The sequence below is a fragment of the Camponotus vicinus genome, unplaced genomic scaffold (genome assembly GCF_025532165.1).
Source record: "Camponotus vicinus isolate PSW18456_S1 unplaced genomic scaffold, iyCamVici1.0 SCAF_5, whole genome shotgun sequence".
Lineage (NCBI taxonomy): Eukaryota > Metazoa > Arthropoda > Insecta > Hymenoptera > Formicidae > Camponotus > Camponotus vicinus.
In genome coordinates, this window is record NW_028141977.1 from 7112317 (window position 1) to 7126054 (window position 13738).

At 45.0% G+C, this 13738-nt stretch overlaps 2 protein-coding genes across 2 annotated transcripts; one reads left to right on the top strand and one right to left on the bottom strand.

Annotated features, from left to right (window-relative positions):
• Nucleotides 1-215: 215 nt before the first annotated feature.
• Nucleotides 216-4508, top strand: LOC145972370 (uncharacterized). Its single transcript, XM_083100928.1, has 4 exons — nucleotides 216-984; nucleotides 1708-1867; nucleotides 1920-2319; nucleotides 4407-4508. Exons 1-4 carry the CDS (start codon nucleotides 216-218, stop codon nucleotides 4506-4508), a joined length of 1431 nt encoding a protein of 476 aa, XP_082957054.1.
• Nucleotides 4509-11945: 7437 nt separating this feature from the next.
• Nucleotides 11946-12677, bottom strand: LOC145972371 (uncharacterized). The gene has a single exon (XM_083100929.1). It carries the CDS (start codon nucleotides 12675-12677, stop codon nucleotides 11946-11948), a length of 732 nt encoding a protein of 243 aa, XP_082957055.1.
• Nucleotides 12678-13738: the final 1061 nt, after the last annotated feature.

The window sequence follows — 13738 nt, forward strand, 5'->3', positions numbered from 1 at the left end:
GGTATCCCATCGGCATACAGGCCGATATGCCTGCTGGATAAGGTGGATAAGATTTTCGAGAGGATTCTCGCAACCCGCCTCATCCAGCACCTGTCCCGCGGGAAGGAGACCTCCACGAGGAGCAGTACGGCTTCCGCGAGGGGAGGTCCACGATCGACGCCATCAAGCGCGTGAGATCCCTCGCGGAGGCCGCGACGTCGGAGGGCAGGGTGTGCATGGCGATATCGCTGGATATCAAAAATGCGTTTAACACTCTGCCCTGGGACCGAGTGGGAGACGCCTTGCGCGAGCGCGGGGTCCCCTGCTACCTCGTGGGGGTCATAAGGGAGTATTTCCGGAACAGGAGTCTGGAGTATGTCGGCCGGGATGGCCGACATACCAGGGGTATCCGCTGCGGGGTCCCGCAGGTGTCCGTTCTGGGACCTCTACTCTGGGACTTCGCATACAAAGTACTCTGCCTGCCGCTCCCCCGCGGCTGCAGCGCCATCTGCTATGCGGATGACACGCTCGTTGTGGCCGTGGGGGATAGCTGGGGGGACGCAGCGGCCAGGGCCGAAATTGCGGTGGCACGCGTGGTGAGGGAGATCACTGATATGGGTCTCCAAGTGGCGGTGCCAAAAACGGAGGCGATGTTCTTCCATAACAAAGTCTCCGGAGCACCGCCGCCGACCCATATCAGTGTCGGTGAAACCTCCATCCTTGTGGGAGACCGATTAAAGTATCTCAGTCTCCTGCTGGACGGTACATGGACGTTTGGGCATCACTTCGATGCCCTTGCCCCCAGGGTGGAGAGGGTCGCGGCGGCACTTACCCGACTCCTCCCTTGGGGGTCCGGATGGTCGGGTGCGCCGAATGTACATGGCTACTATCAATTCAGTGGCCCTGTACGGCGCACCCATATGGGCGGCCAGACGGCAGGCGAAGGATCGCCTTCGCCGTATGCAAAGATGCATGGCCGCCAGAGTGGTGAGGGCGTACAGGATGGTATCGGCACGCTGCGTCCTGGCAGGATGGCCCCCTGGAGCTTCTCACTTCGATGTACGCCGAAGTATATAGGTGCGAGCGGGAGGCTCTAGGGGCCATAGGTGGAAGTAGGGATAGGCGATCTTGAATCGATATTGTGAAGAATCGATTCTTTTATATCCGATTCTCGATTTTTTAGATCGATCTTACACATCTTCGATTAATCCAGTGAATCGATTCTTAAGATTAGAGATCGATCCTAAAAAATAAAAGTATAAAATTCATATTACGCCTTGATTTTTCGTATATGTGTGCATAGCATTTATACAAATTTATTTGAAAGGAAATTTAGTCTTTACTTTAAAGCCGGGTCTACAATAGGTAATTTAAGCTCTAAGCCTTAAGAAATTGACCAATCACAGTCAAATATGAAGAGAATACTTGAAAGAATACTCGAATGTGATTAGTCAATTTCTTAAGACTTAAGGCTTAAGTTATCTATTGTAGACCTGGCCTTAATCCACAATTTTTCTTTATATGATGTAAGGAATTGTAAAAAATTAACCAATCGCAGTTGAATGTGAGAAGAATAATTTTGTTTATATACAAAAATGTGCTATTATTAGAAATAATATTGTATTGTTATCTCAAAAATATTTAATATTTTGTAAAATTAAATAAAGAGATCGATTTCTGATAGATCGATTCTTTAACAGTCGATTTTTTGGCGAATCGATTTTTAAGTCTCCGATCTAGATCGATCCAAAAAATCGATTCTTTTGGAAAAATCGCCCATCCCTAGGTGGAAGGTTGCCGCCCAAGGCCAAGAAGATCATCCGGATCCATGCCCGGCGGTCAATGTTGGAGAGGTGGAAGACTCTCCTCTCCGACCCGCGTACAGCGGGTCAGTGAACCGTCGGGGCCGTCCGGCCCTGTCTTTCCGAGTGGATCGACAGGGCTCAGGGGGAGGTTACATTCCGGTTGACGCAGGTGCTGACGGGGCATGGTTGTTTCGGCAAGTACCTGCGTCAAATCAACCGGGAACCCACCACGGCGTGCCATCACTGCCCCATCCTGTGTGACACGGCGCAGCACACCCTCGAACACTGCGAGGCGTGGTGCGAGCAGCGCCGTGCACTCAGGGTGGTGGCCGGGGAGGACCTCTCGCTGCCGGTCTTGGTAACCAAGATGGTCGGCAGCGAGGAGGTGTGGAGGGCTGTCGTCGCTTTCTGCGAGGAGGTGGTGCTGCAAAAGGAGACGGCGGAGCGTATCCGCCGTCGGGAATTGGCAGCGCCACCAACATCGGCGGGGGGCGGCGGCAGCGGTCGCGGACAGCAGCGACGAAGAGGAGGGGAAGTCCGAGGGGGACGAGGGGGTTGTACGAACACCCTCCTCCATCCCCTCCGGCCTCAGCAGTCAGGAAGAGCCAGAGACTCGCGTTGAGGGGGGCTATGTCCTTCCCAACACAGGGGAGATGAGACGCGGGGGGAGGCAGCGTAACGCCGCCTCCCCCGTAGCCTACTCCACGCGAGCGCCGATCTGCACCCAAGCGGGATGGCGAGGAGGTGAGAAGAGGATCAGTCCCTTCTCTCTCCTCACAACGTCAGAGGAGCGGCGTTGGAAGAGGAGAGAGAGCTACGGCTCCCTCGAGCCCGAACAAAGGGCGGAGTTAGCAGTTTAAGGGGGGGATCTAGTACCCCCCCTGGAATGCACGGGGGGCGTCCGCGGACGCCCCGCTGTGCGATTCCCTCTGGACCCGGTCGCCGAGGGCGGGGGCCCGAGGCGACCAGGCGGGTCCACGAGGAAGGTGGGAGGATGGTATGGCCCCATCCCCCCACAGTTAGGAAGGAGGGGGGAGGGCTACGCCTTCCCCCGGGATGGAGACCCGGCGGTCAGCACCAAAAAGGCCGCCGGGTCTTAAGCGCGGAGGGGAGACCAGTCGGGGATGCCGATGAATTGCATCATCCAGTCCCGGGTCCCCGCCTGCTCCTCCAGACGCGCGGAAGGCCATCCCTGGGGTTTTAGCGGGTAAACCGGCGTTTATGGCCGGAAGTCCCGCATAACCCCCGCCCATCCCCCGACGGTGCGGGGGTATGCATAAAGCATTTCCCCAGGGTTACCAAAGAAAACAAAAAAAAAGGTATAAATACACACATGTTATAAGTATGATTACAGTTGTAATTACCGCTGCAATTATCATCACATCTACGACTACAGTTGCGACTATGATTACAATTACAGGGCCATACAGTTTCCCCACCGGTAACGCCGATGTATTATTGTTAACGTTGTTATTATTATTAACTTGCCAAACATTCAGTCTCAGCTGTAGCGCTTAACGCTTATTAACTCATTATCAAACAATATATCATCACAATAATTACAATAATTACAACAATGGCACATCGGTTCTATGCACGATTCGTACATGCAGTTATTATCTTTCAAGATGCTGTCTTATTCCACCGCCATTTGGCCGCAAATGTAACAACTAGCATAACAATATGTGCTCATATATAAAATTGTATATGGTGTTTGCTAATTAATTACAAGGCCCGTCATTTCGCAATCGATTATCGACTACTAATTGTAGATCGAGGAAATTTAATTACGCGCAATCACACTACCAGCTACGCGTTGCGGGTCGATTCAATTCCAAGCCCTTTCCTCTATCTCTCGCAATACGAGTACAACACAAAATCGCATGGACTCGCTTTAATATCAATACAACGCGCCACTAATTGCAATTCCTCAATTATGAATTGTTACAATTATCTCAGACATTCACAACGTTTCTCGATTATATACATTATTATTATCTATGCTCTAGCTGTTAGTATGTTCTCGTATACAAGAAGTTACACGACCCGTCACTCCTTAACTTATCAATTATCGACTATTAGCTACAAATTGAGAAAAAACTTTTTATTTGCTTGCGGTCGCATCGCCAGCTACAAGACGCGGATCGATATTAATTCTTAAACAACATTTTCTTTGCCCTTCGCAGTACAGACGCAAACACGAAACAGCTTGGTCTCACTTTTATTAATATAGCGCCCGCTAATTGCAGTTTCTTAATTATGGATTAATTCTATCATCTCATTTCTTTATGATAAAGTATTCACAGGCATTATTCAGCTATATTCATTATTTCCTACTCTCTAACTCTTATCCGCATTTGCATTACAAGATAAAGAACCTACTCGAGACCGATCAATCTCTTTTCCAATATAAATGACATAAAATCACGGTTTTATCTATCTTATTTAATTATTCACCATTCCATTGCAACTCTTATGCCTAAGATCACGCGGGTTCGTCCCTTACGGTTCTGATTTACTACAATCGATCAAGCTTATGTGCATAGATACATCGAATAAATTCACTTTCTCACAACCGCCTCGTTGCGCCCAATTATGTACATTCTCATGTAACGCATACAGGGAGAAAAAATGGCGATCGTTGGGGTGACAGGTGTGGAGGTGTGGGCCAAAAGAAAAAGGAAAAGAGGATGGGTGGAAGAGGAGATGGGAGCTGAAAGTTGAGGAGGAGGTGGAGTTACACTGGAGAATTGGAAGGAGGTGGAGGCAGAGATGGAGAGGAAAAGGTCAGGGAGTTTTCTGAAAAAGAAAAGTAGACGAAAAGTGCTGAGTTGGATATGAAGGATGGTGGGAGAGGCGGGAAGAGAGATGGGGAGGGAGAGTGAAGATGGCGTTGGAGGCAGAAAGAAGGAGTGAGAGGAGTGGCGGAGACGGAGAGTGGAGATGGCGCCAGAGGCTGGAGGAAGAATGCGAGCGGCAGATAGATGGCTCTAGGAGTGAGAAGAATGAAGCAGGGGTAGTAAGATCGATGCGTAGATCGATGAGGGGAGTTATAGTGGACGGAATAGTCAGTGAGAATTGACAGGGGCATAGTGAGAAATGGATAGGAAGACAGAAGGTGGAGAGTTGGTGGAGGAGGTGAGAGAGTTGAGGAAAGTGATGGTGGAAATGGTGCCGGTGTTAAGGAGGATGGTGAGGGGGATGGAGAGGAGAGGGGAAGCCGGTCGTGAGCACGTGGGAGAGGAGGTTAGAAAGGAGAGAGAAGGTGTGGGAGAAGAGAGAGGAGAGGAAGGAGAAAGGAGAGAGAAGGAAGAGAGAAGAGGAAGAGAGGAAGGTAGGAAGGCGGAGGAGTCAAGGACAGGGAAAGGGAAGACAACAGAGGGGAGAAGGAAGATAAGAGAGAAGAGAGGGGAAGGAAGCGGAGTGGAAGAAGAAAGGAGAGAGAAGGATGTGAAGGTGGAGGAGCCAAGGATAGGGAAAGGGAAGACATCAGAGGGGAGAAAGGAGACAGGAGAGAAGAAAGGGGATGGAATGAGAGTGGAAGACGATGAGAAGACGAACAAACGGAAGGAGGGGGGGATGGACGGAAGAGGAACAGAAGAGAAGGAAGAAAAGGGGAAGGCACAGGAGAGAAGGGGGAAAGGAAAGAAACGGGAAGAGGGGAAGAGGATGAAAGAGGTAGGAGAGAGGGAGGAGGAGAGGGGGCAGAGAAGGAAAGGGAGAGTGGAGGAGAAGAGAGTTCAGAGGACAGAGAGAGAGAAGAAGAATGGTGGAAGATGGTGGAAGAGGAACAGGAGGAGAGAAGGAAGAAGAGGAAGGCGGAGGTAGGAGGAGGAGAGGAGAAAGAAGTGGTTTTAGGTGGGGAGGGCAAGAGGACAGCCGGGGAGGACGCCTGGAGGAAGTTTGAAGAAAAGAGGGAAAGAGTGAGGAGGGAAAGAGAGAGGAAGGAGTTAGAGAGAAAGGAAAGGGAGAGAGAGGAGGAGGCGGAGAAAAGGAGGGAAAGAAGGAGGAACGTAGTGTGGAGAGGTGTAGAGAGGGGCAGCGCGGAGGAAAGGAAGAGGGTGATAGAGGGGATAGTGAAGGAGGAACTGGGGAGAAAGGTAGAGATTAGGGGGGGTTCGGGAAAGGAGAGGGAGCGCGGGAATGGTTTTGATAACAAGTATGGGGAGCGTGAGGGACAAGAAGGATTTGTTGGAAAGAGTATGGGAAATAAGGAGGAATTGGAGGGTGGGGATAGACGAAGATTTGTCAATGGAGGAAAGGAGGGTAAGATGGAAATTGGTTGAAAGGGCTAGGACGGAGAGGGCAAGGAGAAGGATAGTAGTGACGACGAACAGAAAGATTTGGATTGACGGAAAGGCTTGGGGGTGGGATTTGTTGGGAGAGGAGTGATATGAGGAGACAGAGGAGGAGAGTGATGGATAGAAGGAAGGGGTGAGAGGGAAAGAGGGGAAGAAGGTAGAAAGTGGAGAGGAGAAAAGGAAGAGGAGGAAGGGGGTAAGAGTAGGGTCAAAAGGGAGAGAATAGGGAGAGAGGGAAAAAGAAAAGGTGGGGAAAGGAGGAGAGAGGGCGGAAGGGAATGGAAGGAAGGGGAGGATAGGGGGGGAGTCGATAACTGCTATGATTTATAAGAATTGCTGTCCTTTTGATTTATTTGATTTTACAGTTAGTCCCGAGGCAGGAGAGATAAAGGAAAGGAAAAGATGAAGAAGGGGAGGAACGGATGTGAGGAAAGAAAAGAGGCAGGACGGAGGAAGCATAAACAGGAGAAGGTAGGGATGGGCGATTTTTCCAAAAGAATCGATTTTTTGGATCGATCTAGATCGGAGACTTAAAAATCGATTCGCCAAAAAATCGACTGTTAAAGAATCGATCTATCAGAAATCGATCTCTTTATTTAATTTTACAAAATATTAAATATTTTTGAGATAACAATACAATATTATTTCTAATAATAGCACATTTTTGTATATAAACAAAATTATTCTTCTCACATTCAACTGCGATTGGTTAATTTTTTACAATTCCTTACATCATATAAAGAAAAATTGTGGATTAAGGCCAGGTCTACAATAGATAACTTAAGCCTTAAGTCTTAAGAAATTGACTAATCACATTCGAGTATTCTTTCAAGTATTCTCTTCATATTTGACTGTGATTGGTCAATTTCTTAAGGCTTAGAGCTTAAATTACCTATTGTAGACCCGGCTTTAAAGTAAAGACTAAATTTCCTTTCAAATAAATTTGTATAAATGCTATGCACACATATACGAAAAATCAAGGCGTAATATGAATTTTATACTTTTATTTTTTAGGATCGATCTCTAATCTTAAGAATCGATTCACTGGATTAATCGAAGATGTGTAAGATCGATCTAAAAAATCGAGAATCGGATATAAAAGAATCGATTCTTCAAAATATCGATTCAAGATCGCCCATCCCTAGGAGAAGGAGAGAAGAGAGACTGATGGATGGATAGAGAAAAGGAAAGAAAGGAAGCATGGTGTGGAAGAAGAAGGGACAGGAGGCAGGAGGGAGAAAAAGGGGGAAGGGGGAGGGAGAACAAGGAGGGGGAGGGTGCGTAGGGAGGGCGAGGGAATGTAGTTTGTAATGATCGCACAAGGGCCAGGCCGGGGAGGATTAAAGTATATGGTTTTAAGGGATCGGGTACGCTCCCCGAAAAAGCGCCATGGTGTAAGGGTTTGGGCACGTTCCTGAAAAACGCCCTTTAAACCCCTAGGGGAAATAAAGTATCTATATCTATCTATCTATGTAACGCATACAATCCTTCGTTTAATTCGATATAACACTTTCCGTATTAGTTATAATTAATTATAATTAAATAGTGCTATCTGATCAGTTGGTCGGACTGTCACAAGAATACTAAGATGCTAAAATACTAAAATACTAAAATACTAAGATGCCAGAATGCCAAAATGCCAAAGTGCCGGGACGCCGGGGGACCGAGCATCCGAGCAAGCGATCGACTTTTTTCGCTTCATTCTTTACCACATTTGACCGTGCTATGACGCAAGTATATGCTATTATTTATTGTTCATATACTATACTATGCATGTACTCGTCATTATAAGTTATACGTACGAAAATATAAAGATGTAGAAATATAGTGTCCTAGACCACTCGTACACCCCTTTTCTTTCAAAAACTAAGCATTTTAGAGAAAAATGTTTCAGACAAAAGTTGTATGGTTTCAAGGGGGACATAAGGTGGTACCATTGGTTTGACCTTGAAGAGTCATTTCAAGGTCACGTGAAGGTCACTTCAATTTTTTTAAATGGAATACCCTATATATTTTTGCACATTCTTGTAGCTCATCTCAAGAGCTTTCCAAAACGCTATAATTAAGTTAGTTTTCATTAAGTACTTTCCGAGTTATGAGGCTTGAAATAATTTCTTAATTTTACGTAAATCATAAAATATCTTGTAAAATATTCATTTTTCGATTATCTTACCTTAATTCTTTTATGTACAAAATAATAAGAGGAATCAATTGGTGCAAAAGAATCACAGTTATTTTTAAGAAAAAATATGTAACTGTTAATTACAAATTACATATTTTTTCTTCGAAACAACTGTGTTTTCTTTACACCAATTGATTCCTCTCATTATTTTGTACATAAAAGTATTAAAGTAAGATAATCGAAAAATGAATATTTTACAAGATATTTTATGATTTACGTAAAATTTAGAAATGATTTCAAGCCTCGTAACTCGAAAAGTACTTAATGAAAACTAACTTAATTATAGTGTTTTGGAAAGATCTCGAGATGAGCTACAAGAATGTGCAAAAATATATAGGGTATTCCATTTAAAAAAATTGAAGTGACCTTCACGTGACCTTCAAATGATTCTTCAGGGTCAAACCAATGGTACCATCTTATGGCCCCCTCGAAACCAAACAACTTTTGTCTGAAACATTTTTCTCTAAAATGCTTAGTTTTTGAAAGAAAAGGGGTGTACGGGTGGCTAGGACACCCTGTATATATACATTTACACATATAAAGACTGCCTTCCGCTCGTTCTTTATTAATCCTTATCGATGTCAAAATCAGGATCAAGATCTAATCCTTACGCTAAGTCGCCTGTTACATTTGCTTTAATAGTTTGTTCTTATCACTGCTATTATTATTACTGTTATTGCTATTATTTTTATATTATTTTTATATTATTATTACGCACGGGTGCTCGGCATCTCAGCCCCACCTTTTATCTATCTGTTATTATTCAATTCAAATCCAGATCACACCGTCGTTATTTATCGACATCATAATTGTTTTATTTCAGCATCTGTAGCACTTAACGGTTATCATTCCGGACCTCAAGCCCTTACGGTTGCGTAAACGAAGCCGTTTCCAATTTTACATTAGTATCATCTCGATCGACTGCCGATATTATCTAGAGTTATTACTCCTATCATTATCGTTATACGCGTTAAGTGCGATTCGTTAAGTACATTAATTCTCGAGGTTCGGACCTCCTGGCGCATGCACATAAATCTCTACGCCGCATATCATTTTTGTCGCTACTTCGTTACTTTTCTCCATCGTTTGATCATATTCTAAGTACGCTATTGTTTCTCTCTCTATGTTTATCTATTCAATAACCCATTTACTTAATATTAGTTAATTTATTTACATGTCATATCAAACTGCAGTAAAAGAGGGGGGAGGGGAAGTCAAGAGGGGAGTATAGGAATATGGAAAAGAGGGAAAGAACAAGAACAAGAACAAGAAATATTTCCCTCCGATCCCTCTCCCCCTTATTTTGCTATTATTACCACCGTTGATGTAGTCTCCGTTATTTATCGCTACCTAAGTTTTTTGATATCTGTTTACGTTACCCGACAGGTGGACAATATTTATTCTACGTTACTTAAATAGTTTTACACTATACAGTTTACTCTTTCTCCCTCCGATTGATTAATTAGTTAACCCGCCTCGTTAAATCCCCCCCCCCCACTACAATAGCAGCAATGTTGCCGTTGATCTATCCGTTTCCGCAGTTATTATCCGTTGTTTAATTGTACAGTCATTTAGTTTTATGTTTGTCTTTTGTTTGTCTTTTAAGTTAATAGATTATTTTACGTGTCTTACGATTTTCCCGCTTTCTCTCAACTATCGTTATTTATATTCTACGCATGTCTCAAGCATGCTTGCCGCGCTCTCTCCGCCTGCTCCTTCTTACTAATTACCGTGTTTACAAAATTATTTACCGCCTGCCATTCTTCTTTAGAACTCAACATTTTGCCGACTAATGACTCGATCGTCAGCTCCGCAGTGTTTCTCATTTTGAGTCGTCGCATTAACTCCCCTCTTTCCTGGGTCCATTCCTGGCATATTTGAATCGTATGGAATACCACGCTATGTCCGTCGCAATGCTGGCATATGTTGGTCTCTGACTTATTGATCTTATGCAGAAAGTAGTAAAATACGCCATGACCGGTGAGGGCCTGTGTTAGTCTGAAATTTATATTACCGTGGTCTCTGTCGAGCCACTTGTCCCAGAACGATGCTATCGCTTCTCTGGTAGATCTCCCCGCTGCCTGCGTTCTTTCCGAGAATGATCTCTCCATTTAAATCTTATTCTTGCAGATTCTTCGTGAAGTATCTGTTTTTCCATTTCCTTGTTCCATGTACCGTCTGATTTAGATTTAACGGCTCGCTGATACATGACGCCTCTCATTTCCGCTACTAAGTGATAGGGCGGCATCCTGGCCAAAATGATGGCAGCGTCGTAGGCTACCGTCCGGTACGCGGACACCACCCTCAAAGCTATACGTTTTTGCATTTCTCTGAGTATTTTTTGAGCGTCTTTGGATTGATTGATTTTTTCCGACCAGACGGGCGATCCGTATAACACTATCGATGCCACAACGTTTGCATACAACCTCCTTTTTGATTCATCCGGACCCCGCAGATTGGGCATAATTTTGCAGATTGCACTGGTTACTTTACTAACCTTTTCCTGTATATATTTTATGTGTGATAGGAACTTAGTTTCTCGTCTATCATTACGCCAAGGTACTTCATTACGCTCTTTGTTTGTATGAGCTTATATCTTCTATTAGGATATCGTATTTAATTCCGGGTTCTTTTTTATTTTCGAATGTAACAATTTCTCTTTTCAGTTGCTACTCTCAGATTTAATTCTCTGATCTTTCTAATGGTCAATGCAGTTTGTATCTCGGCCCTTCTTACAGCTATCTCCATGTTTTCAGCGGCGACGAGAATGAGCGTGTCGTCGGCGTATCCTATTAATCGGCATCCGTCTTCTGTAATTCCTCGAAGGACTTGGTCGTACGTAACATTCCAGAGTAGGGGGCCCAGCACGGATCCTTGTGGGACCCCCGTCTCCATAATGCGACGCTCTACACCCTGACCAGTGGGGAATTCAATGTACCTGTTTGATAGATAACTGTCGATTATTTGACATATATACTCTGGGATATTCTTTCCTCTCAGAGCACTTTTTATATCCTTCCACTGCAGCGAATTAAACGCGTTTGCTATGTCTAGGCTAATAGCAACAGCTATGCCTTCATTTCTATGTGCGAATTCGATGAAATTTATTAGTTCTATTAACGCGTCAATTGTGGATTTACCCCTGCAAAAACGAAACTGGTTGGACGTCAATGCAGATTCCGGGTGATCGTCCATCCAGTCCGTTATCCTTTTAACGAGTACCTTCTCCAAAATTTTACCCGCTTCGTCGAGGAGACAAATTGGCCTAACTTTTGGCTGCTCCATACACAGCTTTCCCTTAGGTAGCAGAACGAGATGCGCCAGTTTCCACCGGTCCGGAAATTTATGCTCTTTTATGCACAACGTGAGCAACTTTGCCATCGCGTGCATCATTATATCGTTAACCTTTTTCCAGTATGAGGACCTTATTCCGTCGGGGTCTGGGGCCGTGTTATTCTTTAATTTGCCTTTTTTAATTATTCTATAGATTTCTACGAACGTAACGTCCCATTCGTCTTCCCACTCAATCAAAACGGTCGGTCGCGGTGGATTTCTACACACAACGGCCTTGGGGAAGAGGTTATTGAGGGCGTTGTTCAGTACATCGCTCTTTAATGTTTCCGTTAGTGGTGACGAACCGCCCTTGAGTTTATTCATTACTATCTTGTACGGCATTCCTCACGAGTCTTCGTCGATAGTCGTTAATAATTCCCGCCATGCGCTCTTCTTGCTCTGACTGATGGCTCTTCTTAATTCCTTCTTGTTACGGTGATAATTATCCGATGCACGTTCGGCTCCGTTCTCGTTTCTTTTACGAATTTCTCTTTTCCATTTTCTGTACCAGATGATATATTGTTTCCGGGTCTCCTGGATATTGTCATTCCACCAGTACACTAATTTCTTGGCACCAATTCTGTTTTTAGTTCTTGGCATCGCGAGATCGCATGCCTGCTTCATTATGCTATCAATCCGTTGACTTGCATCTTCCGCATTTTCAGGAGGATTTTCATCCGTACACAGCCATTCCAGCGCCGCTTCAAATCGATCCTCGTCAAACTGTTTTCTGTTCCATGCCCTGCAGACCTTACCCAGGTTATCATTTCTGCGAGCGCAGTTAATCGTAAACCTGATGTACCTGTGGTCAGAATAACTAATTTCGTCTTCCAACACCCTCCAATTTGCAATTTCTTTTAACAGTAATGGTGTAACCCATGTTAGATCGACAATGGAGACGCCCTGAGGCCGAACGCATGTGGGAATGTTTCCTGAATTAATTAGCCTTAGATCATGTGTTGCGGCCCAGTCTTCCGCGATTTCTCCTCTTCTGTTATTAGATTTAGAACCCCACGTTTCGGATGTTGCATTGAAGTCACCGCCGATGACGGCCCTACGGTCGTTTTGAATAACCATTTATCTCATCCAGCATATCTTCATACGATCTAATACTCGTATTGGGCGAACAGTAGCATGAAATAACGATGACATTTCTGAATTTAACAGCCACCGTGTGCTCCCCCTGATAGATTTGAATACAGGGGCCTCTCAGCACGTTTCTGTTCCACCAAATGGCGGCGTTACCGTTCTTGCTGGCAAACCATCCTGATCTCGCCTCGCGCCATGCCTCGCTCCTGTATAATACAAATAGCGATCTGCTCCTCATTGATCCATTGTGTGAGCAGATCCTGTGCTACTTGGCACTTGTTAAGATTGATTTGCACCACCTGGATTTCCATCGTATTTGATCATTCTTACGGGACTCCCCTCCGTTCTCTCGCATTTTATGCTCTCTACTCGCGGGGGACTGAGTCTCATCTTATTTGCCCTGGGTCTCTTGTCGATTTTACATTTGAAAGAGCCAATCCTATGGCTGGCCTCCAATCCTTTTTGGGCGCATAATATGCAGAGCAGCTCGTTTTTGCAATCCTTGTAAGAGTGGCCCGATTTACCGCATTTAAAGCACAGCGCGCTTCTATCTATTTTTGACGTACAGGTACTCCTTATATGTCCAAATTCCCAGCATTTGAAACATTGCTGTGGTCTGGCCTCTAGAAGTTCTACCCGGGCCATCGACCAGCCCAGTCTAATTTTGCCGGTATTTGCCACTTTGACTGCAGCAGCGAGCGGACATTGAACCCACACCATAAACAATCCGTTTCTCATGGGACGAATGTTACCGACATTGATCTCGTCGTATTCGCATTTTCCCCTCTCAATCACGATTTCTCCAATCTCCTCTTTAATTACCGATTCGTCGAAACCGACTATTCTCAGTTCCCTTTTAATGGAGGGCCTCGTTTTCTTAGCGTCTCTTGGCAATGCTTGTTTGAGCTTTTGTGCCAGAATATTAGCTCTTTCCTTGTTTTCTATTCCTGGAATCTCGATGACGATATCTCCATTTGCCGCTTTCCGTATCTTGGTTGTACTGATTCCAATTTCCTTGAGGGATATCTCCGCTCGAGCCTTTTTTAGAG